Source organism: Sorex araneus, chromosome 4, assembly GCF_027595985.1.
Source record: "Sorex araneus isolate mSorAra2 chromosome 4, mSorAra2.pri, whole genome shotgun sequence".
In the NCBI taxonomy this organism is placed as follows: Eukaryota; Metazoa; Chordata; class Mammalia; order Eulipotyphla; family Soricidae; genus Sorex; species Sorex araneus.
This window is the reverse complement of record NC_073305.1, coordinates 159,096,313-159,123,501: the sequence shown is the minus strand read 5'-3', so window position 1 is coordinate 159,123,501 and position 27,189 is coordinate 159,096,313. Positions and strand designations below refer to the sequence as shown.

Below are 27,189 nucleotides of genomic sequence, written 5' to 3'. Positions count from 1 at the left end.
AGTTGCTATAACTATAGATAACAATAAAGCAGTTGAGGCTATGCAACTTCCTGTGTCACAAGCATTTCCGCCCAGTTGCGCATTCAGAGAGTACCAGGATATGACCATGTGAGGGCTGAGACACTCGTCCAGCTCCAGAGCTAGAGAAGCACCTCACCACTGCATCCTTGTTTAGTTTGGTTTAAGTAAACAAGGATTAAGTAAACAAGGATTAAGTAAACAAGGATTAAGTAAACAAGGATTAAGTAAACAAGGTTTTAGTTTGGTATCAAGTATCAAGTTTTTCCTTTTTTCTCTCTTGCTGGCTCTTCCTGCTCACTCACCCCACCTCCACCACCACCATTTGCTTCTTATTTTGCTGTTTCTTTTTTGGGTATGAGGAAATGTCAAACATTGTAACGTCTGAATTGCCAGTTTCAATGCTTCACTTCTCAGCATTTTATTTCTAGTAGAGTCCAGACCAGGAAGTCGAGGGGAGCTGTTCTTTAGCAAGCTGTGACTGATTCCTCGGTGTCCTTGCTGTTGTCTACAGTCCAACTCAGAAGCGACTACCAGGTCCAGCTCATCATGATCTAGGGATTCGTGCCCAGGTAACCGCTCTCCATCCTGTCTCCAGATATTCTCCAGAAAAGCACCTAAAGATGTTAGATTTATTTAATTGAACAATAGCAGTTCTATGGAACTAACTAAATAATATTAAGAGGAAAAGATTGCTATATTAACAACTTATTATCCATTTTCATTAATTATTGTGATTCTATTTCCATCTTACAGAAGACTCTCATGTGTTTCTGAATTTCAGAATAAACTTTTGAAGGCAATAGGGATACGGATACCTGAATTTTTAGATGAGAAATAGAGGTTAAAACCGTAGACAAAAAAGCAGCAGCTCACTCTTCTACTTTTCTTACAATAGACTTAGAACCTGCCTGGTTATATATTATTCTAGGAGGTAATCTTAGAAAATAATAATCTCATAATCTTAGCTAATTATATGATTTTAAGAGATGTATAAGCCAGGGACAAATATTTGAGCAGTGGCTGTTTTTTTTTAAAGTAACTGTTTGATCAAATAACGTTGAATTGTTTATAACTTTTTAACAAAGCTAAATAAACACAAAATGGTAAATTAAAATGTGGGGTCTATAAGCCATGAAATATGCTTAATTACTTTTCCTGATAGTAAAGTAAAATTTTTTATCGCAGAGTTAAAAATGAAGAAGCCCAGTCCTACTTAATCAACTTTATGAACATGAGCATTTAAACTCATGAAGTTCTCTCTCCTTTGGCCTTTTACTTCTGAATACTTAAAACAGTATCAAGAGCATCTATGACAAGTTTGTAAAGATCATTCACTTTTTCTTTATTTTTCAAGGATTTTATAATTGTTATATCTATTATTTTCTGGGGTTTACACCTGGTGGTCTTCAGAGGATATTCCTGGCTCAGTGCTTGGAGTTTCTTCCAAGTGGTGCTGGGGAGACCAAGTAGTTCCAGGGATTGAATCTGGGGCCCCTAAACGTAAGGTATGAGTTCTAGCCCACTGGGCTACCTCCTAGATCTTTCTGTATTTAAATTGCTGATTTATTTACTGGTTTCTGATTATTTATTTCATGACATTTCCTTTGCTGTTCAGATTTCCAGTTTATATGGAACAGATTTTCAAAACTTTAGAGTTGAATGAAAACTTCTTCAATTTAACCTCAGATTAGCAGCTATTTCCTTTTTTTCCCTCTCTACTTAAACAAACAAAAAAGCACAACACCTTAATTCAAATGATTTCTCTCTTTTTCAGTCACAAAGCGAGAAAAATATTCAGGAAAATCTGGAGGATACTGAGATCTGAAAGGTAGATATCATTGTTTTGGCTCCTACCCTTAAAAAAGTAAAGATTATAAACTTATCATCAACTTGGACACTTCCAAGCAAAAGACATAACAAAACATTCTAATGTGAGGTTAAATTAGAGTAGACAATGATCCAAATTATATTTATAAACATGAAAGAGTTAAAAGTATTCATTAAACATGATCTATATCAAGTGGTCATTTATCATTTAGCAGATTCATTTATACTCGTAGGGTGGTTATTTTGAATTAGGTTCTTTAAAAGATCCAAGTTAACAGACAATCATCAAATGCAGACACTCAACTAGAGGACAAACACTTCCATGAAGTCTTGGGTAATAGGGGCAAATTCTATAATCAGGAATAAGAAATTGTACATTCTATAATAACTTATGCTTCCTCTTCCTGGCTCAGGTTTAATTCCAGTAAACTGTGAGCATTTGGTTTACACAAACTTTTAACTCTAATGACACCCATATATATTAAAATAGATCAGTCTTGAGATATAGGTCTTAGTACTAATATGTAGTTGTATATGGACTCTATAATAGACTATGCTAGTTATATAATAATCTAATGCATATTAACTAAAGATCTATACTAATATTAATTATAACTCAATCACATATTTATAATCTATTATACAATCATCTGAAAGTTCATAAACATATCTATACTGTCACTAAAAACCTGAGTTATTTTTCTAGACATTAAGTTATGTTTTCTATTTTATAGAGATGAGAAGTTTTTTTTTAATTCTTTTTATTGAATCACCACGTGGAAAGTTACAAAGCTTTCAGGCTTAAGTCTCAATTATACAATGCTCAAACACCCATCCCTTCACCAGTGCACATATTCCACAACCAGGAACCCCCGTATACCTCCTCCCCCACCCCGCCCTTCATCCACCGCCTGTGTAGCTGATAAATTTCACTTTGCTTTTCTTTTTACTTTGATTACATTCAATATTTCAACAAAAAACTCACTATTATTGTTTAGATTTCCCCCCCCACACACAAAGTCAGACCTGTTGAAAAGGAAGCATTTGATAATTTGTTTTATGTTGCTGACAATGAAGAGATATGAGGGCTATCGCAGCTGCACGGTTTTGGTTTTCTGTATTTTAGTAACTAAGTCCAGGGAAATTTCTGCCAGAAATTGCATCACTGCAAGATCGTACCTCCCTTTTGTGGTCTTCATAAAATGGCTGCTGGGACTCAGTTCACACTCTAGAGACATTTCTGCAAGAAGCTGCTGGTGCCCAAAGTAGTTTAGCTGGCCTCCGGGGCCATGGTTGGGCAGGTGCAGAGAGGCTGCACACATGCGGCTGCCGGGCTCGAGAAGTTATTTTTTAATAAAGAGTTATATTGAACAGAAAATATATTAATGCAGAGAAGCTTTATTTATAACTCTTAGACCACATCTTTATTGAGGAATTTTAGCTCCCTACAAAGGAAAGAAGATATTATTTTTATTTATTAGTTTCTACCTACTATTCTGGTTAAAAATATTTGAATATAATTTTCCAAGCAGAGTTGATTAAATAAGAAAAAACAACTAAATGCTTGCATGATAGAATTGAGACTAGGGAAAGCTAAAATATGGATATCTGTTGGATGACATTGGGTTGTCCTTGCTGCTTCTTCAGGGAACTTAAGTTTATTGAGCCAATTCCACAACAGTGCAATTGAGGCACACCCAATTCCATCAGGCACTAGTAATTCTATATTGCTTCTCTCCTTTCTTTATGTCATTTGCATAGTTTATTTAGAAATGTCCTTTTTGTGTAGATACAGAAAGACAGTTCGTGTTATGCTTTGTAACATGGGAGTTAATTGACTCCAAGATGATATTTACTCCTGGGCATCTATATATTTACTTGACTTAAGCCTCAGAGACCTAGGCCCTACGAAAACAGGATGAGAATGCTATTGGGGTATCCCAAAGAGGAATCAAAAGAGCTATGCTTGGAGTATCACGTTTCACTCAAGTGAAGAAGGAATCTGGAGTTCTGACCTCCGTAGACAATCAAGAATCAGGGATGCTGTTTTGTTTGCCAAGGCGTCAAAAATCAGATGGGCCGGACAGGTAATGTGATTTAGAGACAGCTGCTGGACTAGAGCTGTTACTGACTGGATTCCACAGGACGTCAAAAGACCGTGTGACTACCCACCTACAGGACGGTCAGACTTCTTCCTCAAGACCCTGAATGAGCAGTTTGGGGCTCTTCATGTTCCTGGAGTGAGCAGATGCCACTGGGCTACACTAGCGTGCGACAGTGACAAATGGAGACGTTACTGGCACCTGCTCAAACAAATCGACGAACAACAGGATGACAAGTGATACAAGTAAAGCCTCAGTTGCCCTTTATTCCTAGCACTCCAAGAGCAGGGTCCTGATGAGGGACTGCATGGACCCAGGGCAAGCCGTGAGCTACACTGGCATCGAAATGGGCCAGGCCAAGCATGATAATACTTAACTATCAGTTAATAGCATGGTCATGGACAAACTTTGTCATGACCCAAAAAAAAAAACTGAATAAGGACCCTGCTGGGGTTAGGAAAGACTAACCTGGCCTGAGAATCTGGAATATATAGTGAGATGTCCCCAGGAAGAGCCAACCTTTAAGATTAATATATCTCTTACTGTGTCCATACAGAATGACATTACTAGAAACATTATAACATTATAAGAACTAAATTTACTATGACTGTTTAAATAGATTACTAGCTGAGAAAAGGATAAAGCAATACACCCTGGATGGAATTTTGCCTTGCGTGGATCTCCTAGTAATTTGGAGTGCTGATTCCTCAGATGAGATTTGTCCTTAAATTAATCTCCTGAAAGAGAGACTTTACCTCTCTTTGTTGTTATGATAATGCTCAACTTCACCTTTGTATCCCCAGCCTTCATGATTTCTATATAACTATGCTGCAAGGGGTAAGAGCGGACTAGACGTTGGGGAACAAGATGTGAAGGAGATGTGGACTAGACTCGGGGGACTAGACTCTGGGAGGAGACGTTGAAGACTAGACACTGAGGACTAGATGTTGAAGAATAGAAAGTGTACGACAAGACTTTGAAGATGAGGAGGAAAACTGGGAATTTGGGACTTTGAGACTACGTCCAAAACTATGACTAGGACTATGACTGCGCCGTAAAGGGAGAGACCAGACGACGCTGGGGAGGAAACAGAAGTAAACCGACTGCTGACAAGCCCTGGGGCTGGGTTCCCGTTCCTCCATCCAGAGCCTGTCTGCTGCCCATTGTCCAGCCTGGGGAGGCAGCTTCGGCCACCAAAAGCTTGAGTCCATCCTGTGTGGTTCCATCAACCCCTTCTTTTCTCTTTTTGAAACTTACAGATGTCCTAGGAGGTTTGAAAGAGGTTGTATTGTGTGTGTATGTGTGTGTGTGTATGTATGTATATATCGTGACACATTTATATATATATATATATATATATAAATTTGTGTCACAACAGGAAGGAAGGGAGAAGAAAGGAAAGAGAAGGAGAGGAAGGGACGAAGGAGGAAGAAATTGACAGGAGGAGGAAAAGAGAAAGGGAGAATGAAGGAAGAGCAAGGAGGGAGGAAGATTAGGAGATTAGGAGAAGGAAGGAAGGAATAATAGTTCTCTGAAGACTGGGACCCCTTAGCAGAGGTTCTTGATTTCTCCTGATCAAATCCCAGAAAACAACATCTAGGCAGGGAACAAATCTGACACAATATTCTGATTTCTATGGAGCACACGTATCTTTATCTTTAATCAGAAAGTTCGAGTTGATCTGGGTAATTTTGTTCCTGACTTTGATTTACAGGGTTTACTCCTAACAGTAAGTGTTTACATTTTCTTCTTATTAAAATTATGTTGCAAATAATTCACCAGGATAGAAAAAAGATCTGTTTTCTGGTTTTTGTAGTTTAACAACACAAAAAAAAATTAATCAATGATGTTTTGATTTTTTCACAGAGGAGCTAGATGTTACTTTTTTTAAAACTTAATAAAAAGGTACAGTAAGGCCAAAGCAGCAGTATAGTGAGTAGGGGGCCGCCTTGTACCGGGTTAACCCAGGCTTGACCTCCAGAACCATATAGTTCCCAAGCGTTGCCAGGTGTGTTCCTGTCTTTGATTTACAGGTTTATTCCTAACAGTAAGTGTTTACATTTTCTTCTTATTAAAATAATTATGACAAAAATCATTCACCAGGACAGAAAAAAGTAAATCAAAGTCTCTGTCTCCCACAGAGACAGAAGTAAGTCCTTAGCATAACTGAGTATGGCCCTGCAAATAAATAACATTAATTAAAAGGTATAATTATACTGATAATTTTGATATTTGAGATGAAGACAGCAATAGTACCTGTTGTACTTTTACTATATTATATTTCATTTTCATTTTGTTTTATGGGATGCTGTAGATTGAACCTGGGTCAACCACATGCAAAGCAAGTGTCTTACATGCTGTACTATCTTTCTGATCCCTCCTATAATAATTTTTGATTGTTATTGAATAGAATGTTTTTCCTTCTAAAGTTGTCAAGTATGATATACTAGTGAAATTGTGAAGTAAGAGCATAAAAGTTGGCAGTCATATATTCTATTAATGTTCCTCTTCCTATCAGTAATAACTGAATGCTACTTTTTCTTTCAGAAATTACTGGACCTTAGCCATGATTGTTTACTCTTTACAACCAACTATCGCTGTTCTGGCCCTACTCATTATGCATGTCAGTGCTCTGAAGACTTTCATAGCTGCCGTATATGAACATGCTGTCCTATTGCCAAACAATACCCAAACACCTGTTTCTCAGAATGATGCATTGCTCCTTATGAACAAAAATATAGACATTCTGGAGAAAGCAATTCATCAGGCCGCTGAGCAGGTACACTTTCATTTTGTTAACCAGTTTATAAGAGGGAGGGACATGAGAACTGGTGGAAGCAATTGAATGCCAATTTAATATAGATGAAAAATATTTTTAAATTTGTATTAGTGCCAGTGATCAGTCCTGGGACTGCAGACATATGACACATGAGCTGTACCTGGATCTTTAATAATTTTGTTTATTTTTGAGTCACAGCCCACAGTGCTCGGGGATTACTCCCTCTCTGCGTTCAGGACTTACTTCTGACCGTGCTCTGGGACCATGGGCAGTGCCAGGGATTGGACCTTAGTTGGCACCATGCAGGGCAAATGGCCTACCTGCCCTACTATTGCATGGAGTCCTCTTTTAACGTTTTATTTAATTTACTTTACTTGGTGGGTTTGATTTGAGAAGTCATTTTGGCGCCTGTTTCTTTGGGCAGCATGCTCGAATCATTGTGACTCCAGAAGATGCACTATATGGATGGAAATTTACCAGGGAGACCATTTTCCCGTATCTGGAGGACATCCCAGACCCTCAGGTGAACTGGACTCCATGTCAGGAACCCCAGAGGTATTTGAATTCTTTGAGATGTGCAAAGTGCTGTGACTCTCTAAAATGTGCTCATTTACCACACAAAATGATACATGCAGAGGAATATGTAGGTGGTATATGCTGTTTTTATACTTATGTTGACATTTGCTAGATTTAAAATATTGTGCTTACAAAGCATCTGATAGCTCAGTAGATACAGAATGAGACTCTTACAGTATTATACATATATATCTCAGCAATTATGTTTAAAAATCTTAAAATCTTGAGAAAATATGTAAATACAATATTTATTAGTAGGGTTAGGAACTAAGGGGAAGAGAATATATCATTAGTTTAAGTAGTAAGTCAATTTCTGAAATAGACAGTGTTCTGTGTTTGAAAACTATTCCAAGATCCTTACTGAAGATACCTGTGCCTATTTCATGGGGGCGTCTCAGCTCCTGAATTTACTTTCCAGTAAAAAAAGCGTTTCCCTTTCCATGTACTTTCTAGTGAATCTTAAGATCATATACTTTGAAGCAGAACATTTTACTAAGCTCAGAAAGCTAATTTTCTAAAACATAATAGAATATTTATTATAAAATAGTTTATAATACAATAGTATAATTAATGTACACATACTATTGTCTAATACCAGTTGAAGATTAAATTGTTTAAGCACAGAGAGCACTTGTCTATATTTGCAGTAAGTATATGTCCTAGTAGAGAATTTAAGCAAGCCATTTCTTTCTCAGCTCCTAATAGATTGAGTTCTAGGCTAGCTACAAACGTAATGTGTAAATTATAAGAATAACATAGAAACTGGCAAATTTTAGGGGAGAGTTATATTTCATGTCTTAGTGCTGGAGAAAAGGAACATATTTTAACAGAAACCGTAATTTCATGGCAATTTAGTGTAGTTCACTTAATAATTCATTTTTCCATTCATTCAGCCATTCAGTGTGCACCAGCTGTGCTCAGGGCTTACTCCTGGCTCTGTGTTCAGGGATTCCTCCAACTCGCATTTCTGGGACCATATGTGGTGCAAGGGATTACTCCTGGGTCAGGCAACAGGCAAATCAGATGCCTTCCTGTTTGTCCTATTTCTTGGATATTTTTGGTTGCTGATGGAGTGATCTGATAGAGTTTTGTGACTATTAAGTATGTTTGCCGGGAATGGGAGGAGGGCTGTAGAGATAGGAGTTCAATTTCTTGCATTCCATATGGTCCCTCAAGCACTTCCAGGAGAAGTTCTCAGGTGCAGTGCCAGAATAACCCCTGAGCATTGCTAGGTGTGATCCTCCCAAAGAAATAAAAACAAAAACATGTTTTTCTTTTTTTTAAAATCAGTTTTTATATTGGCTTAAATTAATTGTTATTATCTTTGTATGGAGTGGTTAAAATAGCTTAAATTTTAAGTTTCTATCTTAAATTTTGTTCTTATATAATGTTATGAAAAGTTAGAGCACACACGTGTTGACTTGCTGCTCATATATTTCAATATGGCTATTAGTATAGTCTCATCAAAATATTTTAGTGGTGAGAATTAGGTTTTAACTGACTGAAATTTGTAGCAACTTTGAAATTTGTAATAGATCATTGTTGACAAGGATCACTGTTATTTCTTAGATCTCCAAATCTTATTTATCTATTAGTTGCAAGTTTGTATCCTTAAACAATATTTGTTTAATTCTCCTCACAATTCTGTCCTTGGTAACCTATCTGTTATGTCCCTATGAGTTGGGCTTCTATATCACTGTATCACTGTCATGCCATTGTTCATTGATTTGCTCCAACGGGCACCAGTAACATCATCTTCACGTGCTAGTATAGCCCAATGGCATCTGCTTGCTCCAGGAACACGGAAGAGCACATTGTTGTTACTGTTTTTGGCATGTCAAATGCGTCACGGGTAGCTTGCCAGGCTCTGGGTTCCTTTGTCAGTTCCTTCATGCGTGAGACTCCTCCGAGTTCCAAAATCAATCAAACAAAAATTAGTAATGTTTATATTAAGATTATGGAATGGACTGAATCATGTCACCTACTCTCAAAGTCATTTTGTGAATCTGTCACGTCACATGCAAGATAAGCGCCTTACCTGTTGGACTCTCTTTGGCCTCAAGTAAATAGGTTTAAGGAAGTCAGGAGCTGGGTGCCCTTCTGGGTGACAGCAGGCCGATTCTCCTTGCTGTGTGAAGCACACCCTCATCACAGCCTGACCATGCTGCCACCCTGACCTTGCAGCCTCCGAAACGGGGAAAATGTAAATATCTGTGGTTGAACCCAGCCCTGTCCTCTGCATTTTGTTATGGCAGGCTGAGTTCAGGCAGGATTTTTTTTTACCAGAGCGAAAAAAGAGAGGAGCATCCTTGAACCTCTGGGACTGTGCCCACCACTGAATCTCTTTGGGAAAGTTTCCATGGGGAGAGAAAGAGGCAAGGCTGTCCGTCAGAACAACAAAATGCCCCACTAGAAGGTGATGGAATAGAAGGATGGCGCAGGTCACCACCCCAGGCAGCAGGAACATCAGAGTACAGGGCAAAAGGAGGTCGGAACAGGTAGTGACCACTTCTATCAGCAATTGTTTCCAGTATATAATCTTGATGCCATGAGTTCTTAAAAAGTCAAATATCTGGTCTCAGGGCTGGAGCGGTAGCACAGCGGGCAGGGGTTCGCCTTTCAGGCGGCCGACCCGTGTTCGATTCCTCCGCCCCTCCCGGAGAGCCCGGCAAGCTACCGCGAGTATCGAACCCGCAGGGCAGAGCCTGGCAAGCTACCCGGGGTGTGTTATATGTGCCCAAAACAGTAACAAATAAATCTCACAATCGAGAGACGTTACTGGTGCCCGCTCGAACAAATCGATGAGCAACGGGAGGACAGTGACAGTGACAGTGACAGTGCAGTTCCTGAATCATAGCTTCAAAAACCTCAGAATTTCCTCAGCAGTAAGAGCCAGGAGAGCTTTTCCTGTTGCAGTCCTGGGTCCCTTGGAGCCATCAAAGGGAAATGAGCGTCATGTTGATCTTAATAAGCCCCTTTCCAGCACAACCAGGATCACGTTAGATCACAGACTGGGGCAGATTACCAGAGGCAAGTCAACAGGAAGGCTGGAACTAATGGTCCTACCCCGGTTTCTGGGGAAGGGGCAGGAGCTGGAGGTCAAGCTCATCACCAAGTCAAGGATTCAATCAGTTACGTCTCAGAAACGAGGCCTCCACGCAAAACCAAAATGGTGTGGGGCCACTAGTTGGTGGGCTTAGTTGGTGGGCTTCTATCTATTCCATAGATATGATCTCATACAGTACTTCTCCTTAATATGTCTTAATTGAAATTTGATTTAGATTTGGTTATGCACCAGTACAAAAAAGACTCAGCTGCTTGGCCAAGAATAACTCTATCTATGTCGTGGCAAATATTGGGGACAAAAAGCCATGCAAGTCCTCTGAGTCCTCATGTCCTCCCAATGGGTATTACCAATACAACACCAACGTGGTGTATGACACAGAGGGAAAACTGGTGGCGCGCTATCATAAGGTAAGAGGGGCGGATGAATGAAATGAGGGCTGTGAGAGAGTGAATGCTCTGTTTAGGAGTTTGAGCTTCATTGCCTTTAGTATACAATGTTGGTAGAGATTTTTCTAGAGCAAACATTAAAGGCATTTAATTACATTAAATTATTTTATTTTATGGCATGATGTTAATAAATGTAAATCAAGAAATAAAAGTATATTAATGAAAAGTGATAATATTATACTTTGTGGTATGGGTAAGAAGTTAAAATTGGATGAATAGGATTGTTTTGGGCAATCATGGTGCATGATAGAAGATGATGTTTCATTTATTTATTTATTTATTTATTTATTTATTTTTGCTTTTTGGGTCACACCTGGCGATGCACAGGAGTTACTCCTGGCTCTGCACTCAGGAATTGCTCCTGGCCGTGCTCAGGGGACCATATGGGATGCTGGGAATCGAACCCGGGATGGCTGCATGCAAGGCAAACGCCCTACCCGCTATGCTATTGCTCCAGCCCTCCGTTCTATTAATTTTTTTAATTTTACATTTTTATTAAAAATATTGTGATTTACAAAGTTGCTTATCATACAGCTGTTTTAAGCATTTATTGTTCCAACGCCACGAATGTCACCTTCCGTCTACCAGTGTCCCCAGTTTCCCTCCCAATCTGAATATACCTCCTTAGATACTTACTTTATATTGCTTGTTCCTACAAAACTTTAACAACTAACAAATAGAATGAGCAGATAATAAATCAGTAGTAGCTAATTTGTGATTACTATATAGTTCTAACCTATGTAAATAAGGAAATAAAGACCATTTACTATAATATAATAAAATGCCCATTCTTATTTACACAATTGAGTTTTTTCAACTCTGAATCTAAAGTATATTGCATTCAATTTTATTTTGTACTTGGATCTCATTATGTTAATAATAATGTCTTCCCGAAAATGACATGAGTCATTAGAAAACTAATCTGGAATAAACATGTAAGTGGGACTCAGTTACAAAGATATTGTATTAATTCAAAAATGACATAACGTTTTGCATATATGAAATGAGTAATTTAATTATTGATAAAGGCTACTAAAGTAAGCTAATCTGTATAGTTTCACATTAAAACAATGTGAAAAATATTTCCAAATTAAATGACTTGATTTTAGCACTGCACTGTAGCACTGTCCTCCCATTGTTCATCAATTTGCTTGAGAAGGCACCAGTAACATCTCCATTGTGAGATTTGTTGTTACTGTTTTTGGCATACCAAATATGCAACGGAGAGTTTGCCAGGCTCTGCTGTGCGGGTGGGATACTCTCAGTAGCTTGCCGGGCTCTCTGAGACGGACGGAGGAATTGAAGCTGAGTCGGCCACGTGCCAGGCAAACTCACTACTCGCTGTGCTATCTCTTTAGTCCAGACTTGATTTTACTGAAGTTAATTTTGCTTTTTTCTATTGAATCACTAAATGGTGTTCTTATTTATTTTCTTTTTTTTTTGTTCTTATTTATTTTCTATCACAGTTAATTTAATTCCTTCCTTAATTTTTAAAATTAAATCATGAAATTTTAACTCAGCTGAGTGTGGCCAGATATATAGTTCAGTGTTAGAACTCTTGCTTTGCATATCTGAGGCCTTAGGTTTGCAAATGAACACACAGTAAACTGAATTGAGAGTTAAAAATTACCTAAAATAATAATTTTCCACTAAATTCCTCAGACAGAGAGAGACTGACCTATTAAGTGCATTTCTAATGCATATAGCTCCTGTGACTGTCCCATTTCTCAGAGGAGGTTGGTGATGCTCAGGGTTTATTTTTGGCTCTGAGCTCAGGAATCACTTTTGATGGTGCTCAGGAAACCATAGTATTGTCAGGGATTAAAGCCAAAAGTCTACTGCATGCAAGAAAAGTGCCTTATGTCTCTGCTCCTGATATACAACTTTTAAAATGTTTTCTTCACAACTTTGAGAACTTTGGTTACTTTTAAAAAAATATGTAACTAGGGGCTGGAGTGATAGCACAGCATGTAAGGCATTTGCCTTGCACGTGGCCAACCCTGGTTCGATTCCCAGCATCCCATATGGTCCCCAGAGCACCTCCAGAAGTAATTCCTGAGTGCATGAGCCAGGAGTAATCCCTGAGCACTTGCCGGGTGTGACCCAAAAGGAAAAAAAAAAACGAAAAAAAATATGTAACTAAACTTCTATGTCTTCAAAAATGTCTCATGTTGAGAGTAGAAATGTCAACTATTCCTTTCCTTGTTTGTGATACAGTGTTTGTATTTTTAATATTATTTTTTTAAAGGTATTGAATAACAGTACAAAAAGGATACCATTTTTTGGCCAAGGAACATTTGGACATTTATAACCATGTTGTCAAGGACCATTGGACATTTATAACATAATTCAAAGGTCATACAATACAGATAGAGTCTGGGGAGTCTGACAAGAAGCACATATGTGTGTCCTGTAATGTACCAGATGACATGATTTTATGGGCCTTACACACCATATTAAAATCACTATTAAAGTCAGATTTCCAAACATTACATTTACTTAACGCTCTATGCACATTTCTCCTCTTAACCACCTTTCTCTTCGATTACACTCATTTGTTTTCTGAATCTAAGATTTCTTTGCTTTATTTCTTTAATTTTCACATAGTAAAATTGTGTTTTTTTCTTTGTTTGGCTTATTTTACTCAGCATAATAAATACCCTCATAGTTGAAATTATGTTGTTGCAAATTATAAGGTCTCATTTTTTTGTCTGGTTATGGATAAGTAGCATTCAATTGTGTATATACACAATCTTAATTTTTAATTCACCTTTAAGTAAACATTGAAGTTGTTTCCATTTCCTGACTTTTGTGAATAATACTAAAATGAATGCAGAGGTATAAAAATGGCAACAAATTAAAACCTGGGCAGAGGATCAAAACAGATATTTCTCCAAAATCAACATGCGAATATCAAACAGGCACATGAAAGGATAATTATTATCCCTGATGAGGGAAATGCAAACCAATAGACCTGTTAGAATTTGACATATATATTTTATATATATATACATATATATGACAAGAAATGATGAGCGTTGGTAAAGATATGGGCAAAGGGGAATGCTCTTAGGTTTTACCTTCTCAACGGACCCACAAAATGTCGGACACCACGCCTTCTCCCGGAGGGGAGAGAGACCAAGAAGGAAGGTTCTTTCCTCCGTTAGCCGGCGTGGGGCAAAGGCTTAATTCACAGTCTCCATACATGGGTGCAGGCACTTGCTGGAACCCCAATTCCTAAAGCTGTCTCTGGTTCCCGCTTGTTCCACATCCACCGGCTCTGCAGGGGCATGGGCGCCCGGGCCGAAAACCCGGCCGGCCGGAGCCGAGCACGGGCCCGACTAGCTGCTCTTAGGTTTTAATGGGGTCTAGGAACTAGGGCAAACAGTCTGGAAAGTAGAACGAAGATGCTTCTAAACGTTAAGAATGTAAATGTCATAATTAACTTATTTTATTTTAGACTAGTTGTTTGAAAAATGCAAGAGCACTAATTTGAACAAGTATACACTTCCAAATGATATTTTTCCCCTCTGGGTTCAGAGTCATAGTTTCTAGGGATCCAAATTAGGTATTGCAGGATTTTTCTCATGCAAAGCATGTGCTCTGCAGCCTAATATATACACTTCTAATCCTAGTGTGTATATATATGTGTATATATGTATACACACATATATATGTATGTATATATGTATATACACACACATACACACACACACACACACACACACACACACACACACACACACCTCTTGGAGAGCCCAGCAAGCTGCCAAGAGTATCCTGCCTGCATGAAAGAGCCTGGAAAGCTTCCGTGGAGTATTCAATATGCCAAAAACAGTAACAATAACAAGTCTCATTCTTCTGACCTCTAATCGTTGGGAAAGACGAGTAAGGAGAGGCAGCTAAAATCTCAGGGTTGGGATGAATGGAGAAGTTACTGGTGCCCGCTCGGGTAAATCGATGAAAAATGGGATGACAGTGAATCCTAGAATTTGGGGTTTGGGGGTTGATAGCTGGTGGTACCTTGGAGCTACTTCTGGTTCGGTGCTTAGGGATTGCTCCTAGTGGTGCTCAGGGGACCATGGGGTATCAGGTTGAACTCTGGTCTCCCTCATCAAAGATATGCATATCCCCTATCTTGCAAGTATAATCTTTAATTACTCTTCCATTATAAAAGTGTTGGTTTTGTCAAACTAGTAGCATAGGCAAACAGTCTACAAAGCAAAATTAACTGTAGTGATTAACAAAATTAACTCAGTGCACTAAATGTGGACAAGCAAGCTAAGGGCCACATACTCTCACTTCATACCTTGGGAACTCTGTTACCCACGACCCATGGGATATGTACCTAATAAGAACAGCATTGTCAGTAAGTTTCAGTGAAATTAAAGGTGTTTTTAATTTTCCACAGAGAAAATAAGAAGTTTCAATAGTCTTCTTTATAACTTTCAGGATTCCCTGAATGGTTAAGTCATCTTATTGAAGTATTTATCCTTATTATTATATTAGACAAGGTTAGTTTCTCAATTTACCTGGAAAACATGTGGGGTAACTGAATAAAAAAACCCCATTCATTTCCGATTGCTATTTTGCTGTGAAAATTCTTTGCATGTACGTGAGTCTAAAGAGGAAGGTGACACCTGTTGTCTGATTAATATTTGTGGAACTAGGATCAGGGAATCAAAGGAAACTGTTGTGTGGTCTAGCTTTTTAATGTGTACAGAGTGTTAGGGAATTTTGGGAAGGGGAGAGAGAGAAAAGAGCTCACTGGGAGAAGGGGAGAGAAAAGACAATTGAGTTTTTTCTTAGAAATTAACTTTTAATTGCCACCTTCATTCTCTTATAGATGGCTGCTGGTGACCACAGCAGTCAAAACTAGCATTAAGTTTTGGAGGGTATTTATATGTCACTCTAAAAATAAACACGACTTTGGGGCTAGAGCCATAGCACAGTGGGTAGGGCATTTGCCTTGTACGTGGCCAACCCAGGTTTGGTCCCCAACATCCCATATGGTCCCCCAAGCACCGCCGGGAGTAATTCCTGAGTGTAGAACCATGAGTATCCTCTGTGCATTGCCAGGTGTGACCCAAAAAGAAAAAAAAAAGACTTTTATATTTTCTTTTGCTTTTCTTCCTTCAACACATTTGTTCTAGTACCATCTCTACTCGGAGCCACAGTTTGATGTTCCTAAAATGCCGGAGTTGGTGACTTTCAACACCACCTTTGGAAAGTTTGGCATTTTCACGTGCTTTGATATACTCTTCCATGATCCTGCTGTTACTCTGGTGAAAGATCTCCAGGTGGATACTATATTGTTCCCCACAGCTTGGATGAATGTTTTACCCCTTTTGACAGCTATTGCATTTCATTCAGCGTGGGCCAGGGGAATGAGAGTTAATCTTCTTGTGGCCAATACACATCATACAAGCCTCAATATGACAGGTAATTCATGACCGGGTAATACTTCAAAATATGGCAGATACCTCTAAATGCATCTTGAATCTCAAATATAGCCTATTGTAATTTTTTCTTTTCTTCGTGTAACTTTCTATTATGTTTGTAATCTAAGTGCTTATTTAATACAACAGCTCTGGTTGTATTAAGAAAATTCTTTGTGTTCAAATACATTTATTTTCTTAGTCACTATATGACATGGGTATTGTCCTCTGATTTATAGACTGGAAAGCTGAGGAACCCAGAATGCGAGTAACTTTCCAAAGGTCACTAGACAGAAACAAAGCTGGGAACTAAATAAGTTGTGCTCTAAAACTGGCAAAAGGCAAAGGAATATATCATATATTATATTAATTATATAATTACATAATCAGCAATGTAATTATGTAATATAAAATCATACAATCATATTAATTATATAACTATATAATCATATAAATTGTATAACATATTATGTAATAACATATAAGTATATGCTTATATAATTATTATAGCATTATGATAATATATTGCAATATATAGTCTATATTATATTATATAATCATACATTATTAATATGTTTCATGTAACAAATTATCCTAAAAATAAAAAATAAAAGTGACCTAAAATAATAATAATTTACATTCAAGAATCACTCATAACCAGTCATTTTGTTCATGTTGATCTGGATTTAGGAGTGTATGAGTTGGGTGTGACTGACTCAGGTTGTCTCTTCAGATTGCTTCCAGCTGGTTACTGGGCAGTCATCTGAGGGCTTGTGGGGTAGCAGATCTGCTTTAGGCTGGCTCACTCACCTGCCTACTGGTCAGGGGTCAGGTCCCTCAGTGACTTTTGATAGGACACCTCCATTTCTCTTCTTCCTTCCTTCCTTTTTTTCCTTCCTTCCTTCCTTCCTTCCTTCCTTCCTTCCTTCCTTCCTTCCTTCCTTCCTTCCTTCCTTCCTTCCTTCCTTCCTTCCTTCCTTCCTTCCTTCCTTCCTTTCTTTCTTTCTTTCTTTCTTTCTTTCTTTCTTTCTTTCTTTCTTTCTTTCGCTTTTTGGGTCACACCCATCCATGCTCAGGGATTACTCCTGGCTCTGCACTCAGAAATTACTCCTGGCAGTGCTTAGGGGACCATATGGGATGCCAAGGATCGAATTCAGGTTGGCTGCATGCAAGGCAAGCAGTACTATTGCTTTGGCCCCATCCTCCATCTCTTTTCCCTTGTCTTTTTCATTTGGTCTATGTCACATTTCCTCATGGCATGGCATGGCAACTGTTTTCCCAGACAAGTGACAAGAGAAAGAAAGATATTCTCTCTCTCTCTCTCTCTCTCTCTCTCTCTCTCTCTTTCTCTCTCATGCAAAGGGAAAGGGAATAGACCTACTATTAGAGAAAGAAGTGTTTCAGAATTGAAGAATTTGTGGTTGTATATGTAAGTTGCCAAAGTGATAAGCAAAGGCAAAATTTTGTATCAACTTCCTCTACCTTTCGAAAAATGCTAAATATAAAAATTTTATCTCTGATGGAATTTTCCATAGCTTTAATAAGTAATCCTATTGTATTCAAAAGTTATTTGAAATTAGACCATCAAACATTTATTTTGCTTTAAATATTCAATAAAAAGGTATAATGTAACCATTGCTAGGAACTAGTTATAAAAAATACTATTTCTTGTTATTCAGTTTCTATCTCCATTCCAGATGCTTTCAGCTGATATACTTCTGTTCTTAAGTTTTTCCAGAAATTCTTTTAAACAAGACTCATAAAATTAGGTGGCTTTTTGAGTCTAGCTTCTTTTGCCTAACACAATACATTTGCGATCCATCCATGTTATGAATGTCAGCAGTTTCATTTTATTTCACATATTCCAGCATAATGGATTTATCTTTTAAATTACCATTTGATGAATATATGGGTTGTTGTTAAACATGCAAACATGCACGCGTGCATGTTTGTCAGTATGCAGATTGTTATAACATGCCAGTCGACCAAAAACTTACATTCGGTAGACTGGGAACACCTGTAAAGGCTATTAGAGGCTGCCCCCAAAGCCTCCGTCCTTCTCAGAGAGCCTGGCAAGCACTGAGAGTTCCTGTCCACATGGCAGAACCTGGCAAGCTACCTGTGGCATACTTGATATGCCAAAAACAGTAACAATGACAGTCCTCATTCCCCTGATCTTGAAAGAGCCCCCAATATGCCATCGGGTTACACTAGCACTCAACAGGGACAAATGGAGATGCTCCTGGTGCCTGCTTGAGCAATTAGATGAACAACGGGGTGACAGTGATACAGTGATACAATAAACAAGTATTTGCCTAGATAACTGGTTAAAGGAGCAACATTATATTAATTTTCAATCATTTATTATATTTTCTTCTTCACTTGCTAGTTTAACTAGGAGTATATGCCCTGTGAGATGGTGTAAGAGATTGAACTCATGGTCTCATACATAAACCAGTCTTGTACCACTGAGCTGTGTCCTCAGGCCCTAGACATCTATATGAACCCCCTGCAATAGAGAATATGGGAAGTATTTAGGTGTTAAATGAACTAGAAGCCTACATGCTCTCTAGTTGTAATATGCCCACATTCCTAATGATGGGGACATTAGTAATGGTTTCGATTTTCTTTCTAAGACATTCTATGATTCTCAGGTAGTGGAATCTATGCACCAGACTCTCCCAGAGTGTACCATTATGATATGAAAACCGAGCTGGGAAGGCTCCTCTTTTCAGAGGTAGATTCGCATCCCCGAATGTCTCCTGTCTACCCACCTGCTGTGAATTGGACTGCCTATGCCAGCAGCATTAAACCATTTCCTGTCAAGAAAACTTTTGGGGGATTTGTTTCCAGGGATAAGTTCAACTTCACAGAACTACTTGAAAGTACAGGAAATCTTACAGTGTGTCAAAAAGAGCTCTGCTGTCATCTAAGCTACACAATGTTAAGAAAAGAAGAGAATGAAGTGTATGTTCTTGGAGCTTTTGCAGGACTTCATGGCCGAAGGAAAAGGGAATACTGGCAGGTAATCTCAGCTCCTGTTCATCAATAACTTCCTGGTGAACTTTCAATATTTTCTTTGGGAATCAACTATTTTCCCTTGTTATTACTCCACACAATGCCAATAGAACTCTCTTTTTCTCTCACCCTCACTCTTCCTTCTCATGTGTGCAACTTTGGGGTTAATCAGAACATATAAATGCAATGGTGTTAGTTATAATTTGTTTCTTCGGAGGGCATTAAAAATACTACTGTAGGGGCCAGAGTAATTATACTTGCTTTGCATGTACTGGCACCCTATATGGTCCTCTGGGCACCATCAGGGGTGAAAACTGAGCACAGAGCCGGAAGCAAGGCCTGAACACAGCTGGGTATGGCCTCAAAACTAAACAAACGAAACTATAAACTGACTGGGCTGGAGGGGTAGTAAATAGTTTAAGGCATGTGACTGACTCAGATTAGATTTCTTTCCCTGAAGTACTGCCAGGATTGACCCCTGAGCACAGAGCCAGAAATAAGTCCAAATCAGTACTGGGTGTGGCTACAAAACAAAATAACTGTGATCCTTTATATTTGGTTAATGAACTACAGTACATACTTTGGTGAGAATTTAAATAACTTCCTTAAGTAGCTTTACCAATATATCTAAACATAAAATCTTGCTTTAAATCTTAAAATCAACAATAAATAGGGATTTTATCTTCTTTTCTCTTGTAGCTAAAGGTTCAATATACTTCCAATAGTAAGTTTTAAAAATATAAGTTCTGAATTACTCATTTATATTTTACTTTACTCTTACCCTCCCCCCGCACTGTTTTCTCCTAAAGAAAAAGATATGGGGAGGAGGAAGCAATTGTGAAGATTTTAGTCTTCCTCTTTGCTTTAGTATAACTGTTGTTTAAAGGCTTCCACTTTCTTGGTCAAACAACATCAACTAATATACCAGAATAATGAGTTAATTCTAATTTTGAAATTGACTTCTTTCTTTGTATTTAGTTACAAGTCAGTAAGTGTGTGGGGTGTGTGTGTGTGTGTGTGTGTGTGAAATCACTTGCAATCCATTAGAGCAGAAAATTGTGTAAGCCATTTTTTATCAAATGAAAAAAATATTTGCTATGGTACAAGAAACTCTAGTACAAGCAATCAGGTGTAAGGCATGACTAATCTATATCTGTTCCACACAGGTATGTACCATGCTGAAATGCAAAACTCTGAATTCAATAACTTGTGGAAAGCCAGTAGAAACTGCTTTGACACGTTTTGAAATGTTCTCCTTAAGTGGCACATTTGGCACAGAGTATGTTTTTCCTGAAGTGCTCCTTACTGAGATTCATCTGTCACCTGGAAAATTCGAGGTAGGAGGATTTTAAGAGTATTTCCATGTTGGGGCTGGAGCAATAGCTCAGAGGGTAGGACGTTTGCCTTGCATGTGACCGACCTGGGTTCGATTTTCAGCATCCCATATTGTCCCCTGAGCACCGTCAGGGGTGATTCCTGAGTGCAGAGCCAGGAGTAACCCCTGTACATGGCCAGGTGTGACCCAAAAAGAAAAAAAAGAGTATTTCCATGGTGTCAGTTTTCTGAGACCAATTCAAACACATTATGATGATTCTATCAGGTTTTTGTTGTGTAACACACTTCTTCCAAACTTAATGGCTTTACGCTATCACCATCTCTTTCCTCCCAATTTTGTGGCTGGTGTGGTGAACTGGATGTAGCTAGGTACCCCTGGTTTAGAATTGGTCTAGGTGATTCCGACTGGGATCCTCCATGCATGGGGCTGAGACTGGCTAGTTTGTGCTGTCTTTGTTTTGGACAGCTGGAATATCACTGTCTTCCTATAGCCTAGCATGTTCCAGCAATTGGAGCTTGATAGAACGAATCCAAGAACATCAAAAGGGAGAGCTATAGTGGACAATTTATGCTGAAAGTCCTTCTTGTATCATGTTTGAGAATATCTCATATCCCAGGGCAAGTCATGTGACCAATTTTGATACAAAGGAAAAAGAAATAAATAGTGCAGAATCTACAGTGGGACCAGTCCTGAAGTTCAACAGGTTCTCACTAACAGATGCTGATGAATTTACCAAGAAGGATAAAACTCATTATTGTTTTGAGAAATTGCTCTACCAGCTAGAGAACAATGAAATATCATAGCTAGGCAACTCTATGGGTGTGTCCTATTAAGATCCTAAGCTATGGATCAGAGCTTGTTCTGTGAGTTCAGAATTTAAAAAAGCATTAAATAAATATCAAGATGCATACTGAAGTACTTACTAAGGGTTTATATTATTAAGCTGGTAGGTAAACGTTCCCAGAAACAGATCACATGTCTGAACATCGTGTCAGTATGATGTCACCTATGGACAGATGAACTGGAGGAACGAGAAGCTCCCACACCAAACATACCATGTTAGAATGTCATGAAGGTGTGATATTTTCAGAGTTCAACAGGTTATTTCAGAGGATAAAAATTTAAGGGAATAATTAAAATAGTTCAGTTATTTTCCATATAAATCCCATAAAAGTTTAGTAAATTGTGTAATATGTCTTAGGAAAATGTCTAACAGGAAACCAGTAAAATTTCTAAATTATAACTAGAGTCTGAGATATGAATATTAATCTGTCACTGTCTTAATCCCAAAATGATAAAAAAAGACAAACTTTACTATTTTCATGAAAAGTCACGAAAAATAAAGAGTTTGTGTTTGACGTGGTCCAAATTTCATCCATTTATAGAGGCATATAAAATGTAAAAGATTTGAGTGAAGTGAGTCAAAGGAACACAGGATGATCATATGCAGGATATAAAGAAATATAGAGAATAACTAATGCCCAAAGGCAATATAAATAAAGAGCAGGATAATTGGTCTTTAGTAGGAAGCTTGCCGCTGGTGACTGGGGAGGTGGGATAGGTCAGGGAAGGGACTACTATGACAGTTGTAGAGGGAAGTGGTCATTCTGGACAAGGACTGGGTCCTGAGAGGAAGTTAAGGGATATGCATGATGCCCTATAAGTAACAGAATTGTAAACCACAGTGTCTAAAGGGAGGGGCGGGGCATGGAAAGGAACAGAAAGAATGCCTGCCATATAGGAAACCAGAGACAATGGAAGAAAGTGGAAGGAAGGAAGTAGTAGGCAGTAGACACAGGTGAAGGGATTGGTGTTGGAATATTGTATGCCTGAAACTTAACCATAATATATATTTTTAATACTACTTTTAAACACCATGGTTTACATAATTGTAATAATACAATTCTTATAGGTTTTCAATTTTCCAACACTAATCCCACCACCACCTAAGTGACCTTCCTTCCATCATTGTCTCCATTTTCCCAACCACCCCCTCATCCTTCCCCCCTTAGCACACACACAATGATTTATCTTGTATTGCTTGTTACAACCAAATGGCTGAAGGAATTATAGAAAATACTTCAGTAAAAGAAAATGTGTGAGAATTCTTATATCTCATTGTGGGATTGTTAAGTCTTTGAAATCGTCCATCACTGCTTGAGCCTTCTGTGTTATTGTTTTTGTTTGTGGAGTTTAGTTGATTTCTAAGTTTTCCCATCTAATTTGGTGTGCTCCTACTGGAATTTCAGTACTGTGGAATTTGTTGGTTCAGTCCATGCTTGTTAAAAAACTTTAAGATCTGTAGAGCTGGGATTCGTAGTGAAACTGTGATGTTGGGCTGTTGGTGTGGCCACAAAGTTCAGAGTTACCAGAAAGTTTTACTTATAACTAACCAGGACTGACTTGGGGAATTGTGACAATGAGAGGTAAAGCACAACCGAAAGGTTAAAGATCAACTTGGGGGATTAGGAGCGCTCATAATTTGTATTTTAAGTGAATTCCTTACTTTTCTGTTTCCTCTATAGCCTTTTCATATTTTGCTATAGAGCAATGTTCTTTGCTTAAACACAGAAAGACCATTCATGCTATGCTCCTAATATTTGGGAGTTAATTGACTCTGAAATATATCTACACTTGGGCATCTGTCATAATTACTTGACTCAGGCTTCAGTTACCATAGGTTCTAACACCCCACAAAGGGATGTCCTGCCGTGGGACTGGGATGAACCCAAGACAAGCAGAAAAGCTACCCTGGTATCAAAATGGGACAATCTAGAAAGCATAAAAGCACAATCTTGATGCAAATTGTTACGACTTAAAAGACAGGACTCCTTGGGGAAGTACAAGCTGAACCAGTCTGAGGATTTAGTCTGGGACTTACAGTAAAAGCGTTGCTTGCCCTCAGAGCACAGAGAACTAAGTTTTGGAATTTATACTTCTTACTGTGTTTATCCAAATAACTGGCAATACTAATAAAAAGTAAATTTAATTGTTTAATATGTACAATTAAAGGGAAAGAGAAAAGCAATATAGATGTCCCTGGGAGATAGAGTGTCTCCTTGAGTTAATCCCCCCAAGGGAAATGCCTCTGCTGAAAGGCTTTACCTCTGTAAATGACTAATCATACCTACATACAGTCCTATACTTTGAACCTCTCAGATGTTCTGTAAGTATGCTAACAGCTCTGCATAAATAGGCCTTTTCTTACCATCTGTCCATGAGGAGCTCATCTCTTTCTTCCTCTGCTGGAAAAATCGGGGAGGTGGTTCTCAGCCACCAAACACACATGTCATGCACCCACACTCTATAAACTCTCATTCTTATTCTTTCCCTCTTTCTCTCTCCCTCTTTATTTCTCTCTTTTTTCCATTTCTCTCACTTCTTTTTCTCCCTCCTTCCCTCCCTCTCTCTCCCTTTCTTTCTTTCTTTCTTTCTTTCTTTCTTTCTTTCTTTCTTTCTTTCTTTCTTTCTTTCTTTCTTTCTTTCTTTCTTTCTTTCTTTCTTTCTTTCTTTCTTTCTTTCTTTTCTTCTTTTCTTTCTTTCTTTCTTCCCTTCTTTCTCCTCCCTTCTCACTCTCTCTCTCTTTCTTTTCAAATCCAGCAGTGCTCAGGGCTTACTCCTGGCTCTATCACTCTGGTGGGCTTATGGGACTATATGGAGTGCCAGCGTTCAAACCCAGGTCGAGCCATGCAAGGCAAGTGCTCTACCTGCTGTAATATCACTCTGGCTGTAACATACTAATTTCTTCATGTACAGTATAGACTCAGTTTCACTATTATATTTTAAGATTTTTAAAAGTTGTTTTCATTGTCTAGGTCCTGATTTTCTTTCTAATAGATTCAGTAACTTTTTGTTCCTGAATTTTGATTTTTCATTATTTTTTACATTTGATAGTTGAAACTCAAATGTTGAATGCCTTAGAATGACATTGTCTTTTGTTATGAAGCTATTCTCTCCCTGTCTTGCTTGTTTCTTATTATTGCATGCCAATTTCCAGTCTGCCTGGAAATATTCGATCAACAATGATGAGCAGCACATCAAAAGGAACAAGAACAACCAGTACTGGTGCAGATCTCTTTCATTGTTGGTGGGAATGCCAACTGATCCAGCCTTTTTGGAAAACAATATAGGCATTCCTTAAAAAACTAGAAATTGAGCTTCCATATGACCCCACAGTACCACTTCTGGGAATATATCCTGAGGGTGCAAAAAAGCACAGTAAAAATGACGTGTGCTGTATGTTCATTGCAGCACTGTTCACAATAGCCAGAATCTGGAAGCAACCCGAGTGCCTGAGAACAGACGACTGGTTAAAAAAACTTTGCTCCGGGACTGGAGTGATAGCACAGTGGGTAGGGCATTTGCCTTGCACACAGCCGACCCGGGTTCGAGTCCCAGTGTCCCATATGGTCCCCTGAGCACCGCCAGGAGTAATTCCTGAGTGCAGAGCCAGGAGTAACCCCTGTGCATTGCCGGGTGTGACCCAAAAAGCAAAAAAACAAAAACAAAAACAAAAAACTTTGCTCTGTGTACCCAGTGGAATACTATGCAGCTGTTAGGAAAGATGAAGTCATGAAATTTGTTTAAAAGTGGACGGTCATGGAGAGTATCATGCTAAATGAAATAAAACAGAAAGAGAGGGACAAAGAAGGACTGTACTCACTAGCGGAATATAACATGACATAATATGAGACTGACACCCAAGGACAGTAGAGCCAAGGACCAGGGATATTGCTCTATGATTGGAAGCCTGCCTCATGAGGTGGGGGAGAAGGCAGCTGGAATAGAGAAGGGATCACTAAGTCATTGATGGTTGGAGGGATAGTTCAGGATGGGAGACGTGTGCTGAAAGTAGATAAAGGACCAGTTGTGATAGATTCTCAGTATCTGTATTGTAAACCAGAATGCCCCAAATTGGAGAGAGAGTATGGGGAAAATTGTCTGCCGAAGAGGCAGGGGGGATGGTGGGACTGATGGATACTGGGAACATTGCACAGTAGCACTGTTTTTCCATTGTTCATCAATTTGCTCAAGTGAGCACAGTAACATCTCCATTGTGAGACTTGTTACTGTTTTTGGCATATCCAATATGCCATGGGCAGCTTGCCAGGCTCTGCTGTGCGGGTAGGATACTCTTGGTAGCTTGCCCAACTCTCCGAGAGGAACGGAGGAATCAAACCTGGGTCGGCTGCATGTAAGACAAATACCCTACCCGCTGTGTTATCGCTCCAGTCCACTGGGAACATTAGTGGTGGAAAATGTGCACTGATGGAGGGTTGGGTGTTGGATCATTGTTTGACTGAAATTCAAACATGAAAGCTTCATAACTATGTCTCACAGTGATCAAATTAATAAAAGCAATGATATGCAGGATGATTGGAAATGAATCTAGATAGAACCTATGTTATAAGCAAAGTGAACATATTTTCCTTTTCCCCACTTATTTTTAGGTATTAAAAGATGGGCGTTTGGTAAACAAGAATGGATCATCCCAGCCCATATTAACACTGTCACTGTTTGGAAGATGGTACGCTAAGGATTCACTTTCCGTCTCAGGGGGAAAGAGCAATTCAGCAAATACTTACCTCCTACTATCTATAGTTTTAATGATTACAGCTTTGCAAAGCACTGCAATAGTCGATGACACCTCTTTATCACATTATATTTTGCATCGTGTATTTTACTGATTGTGCTTACTGATTGTATTTACTGAGCTTTCCAAGCTTTTAAGAGAAATTTTGAAAGAAAATTTGAAAGGCATTCTGACTAGTATAGACCAGTAATTTCTCAATACATATATATTTCTCATGAAGAATTATTAAAATATGGTAATTTTCCCACTTTTTTGATTATTCTGAAGTGTTCTATTGTGGTATAATGGATCTTGGGTTTAAAAATAAGAAAATTAGAATAAAATCATAACTCTAGTCTCATTCGCTTAGTGTGCTTTTGTTTGAGAGAAAACAAGTGAAGAGTTTCAGAACCAGTGTTAGGATTTCAGTCTTTCAAGAAATAGTTATGGGGATTGGGATAATTATTTATTTATTTGTTTTGATGGCCTCCCACGTAGTGTTCAGTGGCCCCTGGGCCATGCCTTGTGATACTTGGCCAATAGAGTCAGAAGTTCAGAGCTGGGGCTCAAAGATGTAGTGCTACTAAGCCCCTCTGCACAGGGGATTTGAGGGTTTTTCCCAGAGATACTCTGGCAAGAACATGGTACCAAGGAATGAACCATGGTTGGGCATGTGTCCTACCTAATCATCATCCTATTCTTTGGCTCTGGAAATTGAATGGTTTATGATTAAATTCCAAAGACAATTTGAACTTGAAGTTATCTAGTTTTCTGTGCTAGAGATTGGGGGCTAGGAAGGGATTGTTTCCAATTAGATGACAATGTGGAAGCTTACATTAAAAGGGAAAGTTCTTTTGAGATATACTTAAAAGAATGATAGACAATCCACGTGCATATCAAATGAGGCCTGGTCCAAGGTACTCATTATCTCAACAGTCCTACTGAAGCTATATGATAATATAATAGGCACAAATCCTATAATACACAGTCTATGATTAAGTGTAATG

At 38.6% G+C, this 27,189-nt stretch overlaps 1 protein-coding gene across 1 annotated transcript; it reads left to right on the top strand.

The window, feature by feature from the left end:
• The first annotated feature begins 473 nt into the window (after positions 1-473).
• On the top strand, positions 474-26,442 carry LOC101550949 (pantetheine hydrolase VNN2). Its single transcript, XM_004609087.3, has 9 exons — positions 474-590; positions 1,796-1,849; positions 6,498-6,729; positions 7,154-7,284; positions 10,587-10,779; positions 15,972-16,260; positions 18,911-19,281; positions 20,441-20,611; positions 26,061-26,442. Exons 3-9 carry the CDS (start codon positions 6,517-6,519, stop codon positions 26,295-26,297), a joined length of 1,605 nt encoding a protein of 534 aa, XP_004609144.2. The 5' UTR covers positions 474-590; positions 1,796-1,849; positions 6,498-6,516; the 3' UTR covers positions 26,298-26,442.
• Positions 26,443-27,189: the final 747 nt, after the last annotated feature.

Coding starts and splice junctions, on each gene's coding strand:
- LOC101550949 (XM_004609087.3), top strand. CDS start 6,517: ATGATTGTTTACTCTTTACAACCAACTATCGCTGTTCTGGCCCTACTC. Junction 10,780..15,971: donor TGGTGGCGCGCTATCATAAG/GTAAGAGGGGCG, acceptor CATTTGTTCTAG/TACCATCTCTACTCGGAGCC. Junction 16,261..18,910: donor TACAAGCCTCAATATGACAG/GTAATTCATGAC, acceptor TATGATTCTCAG/GTAGTGGAATCTATGCACCA.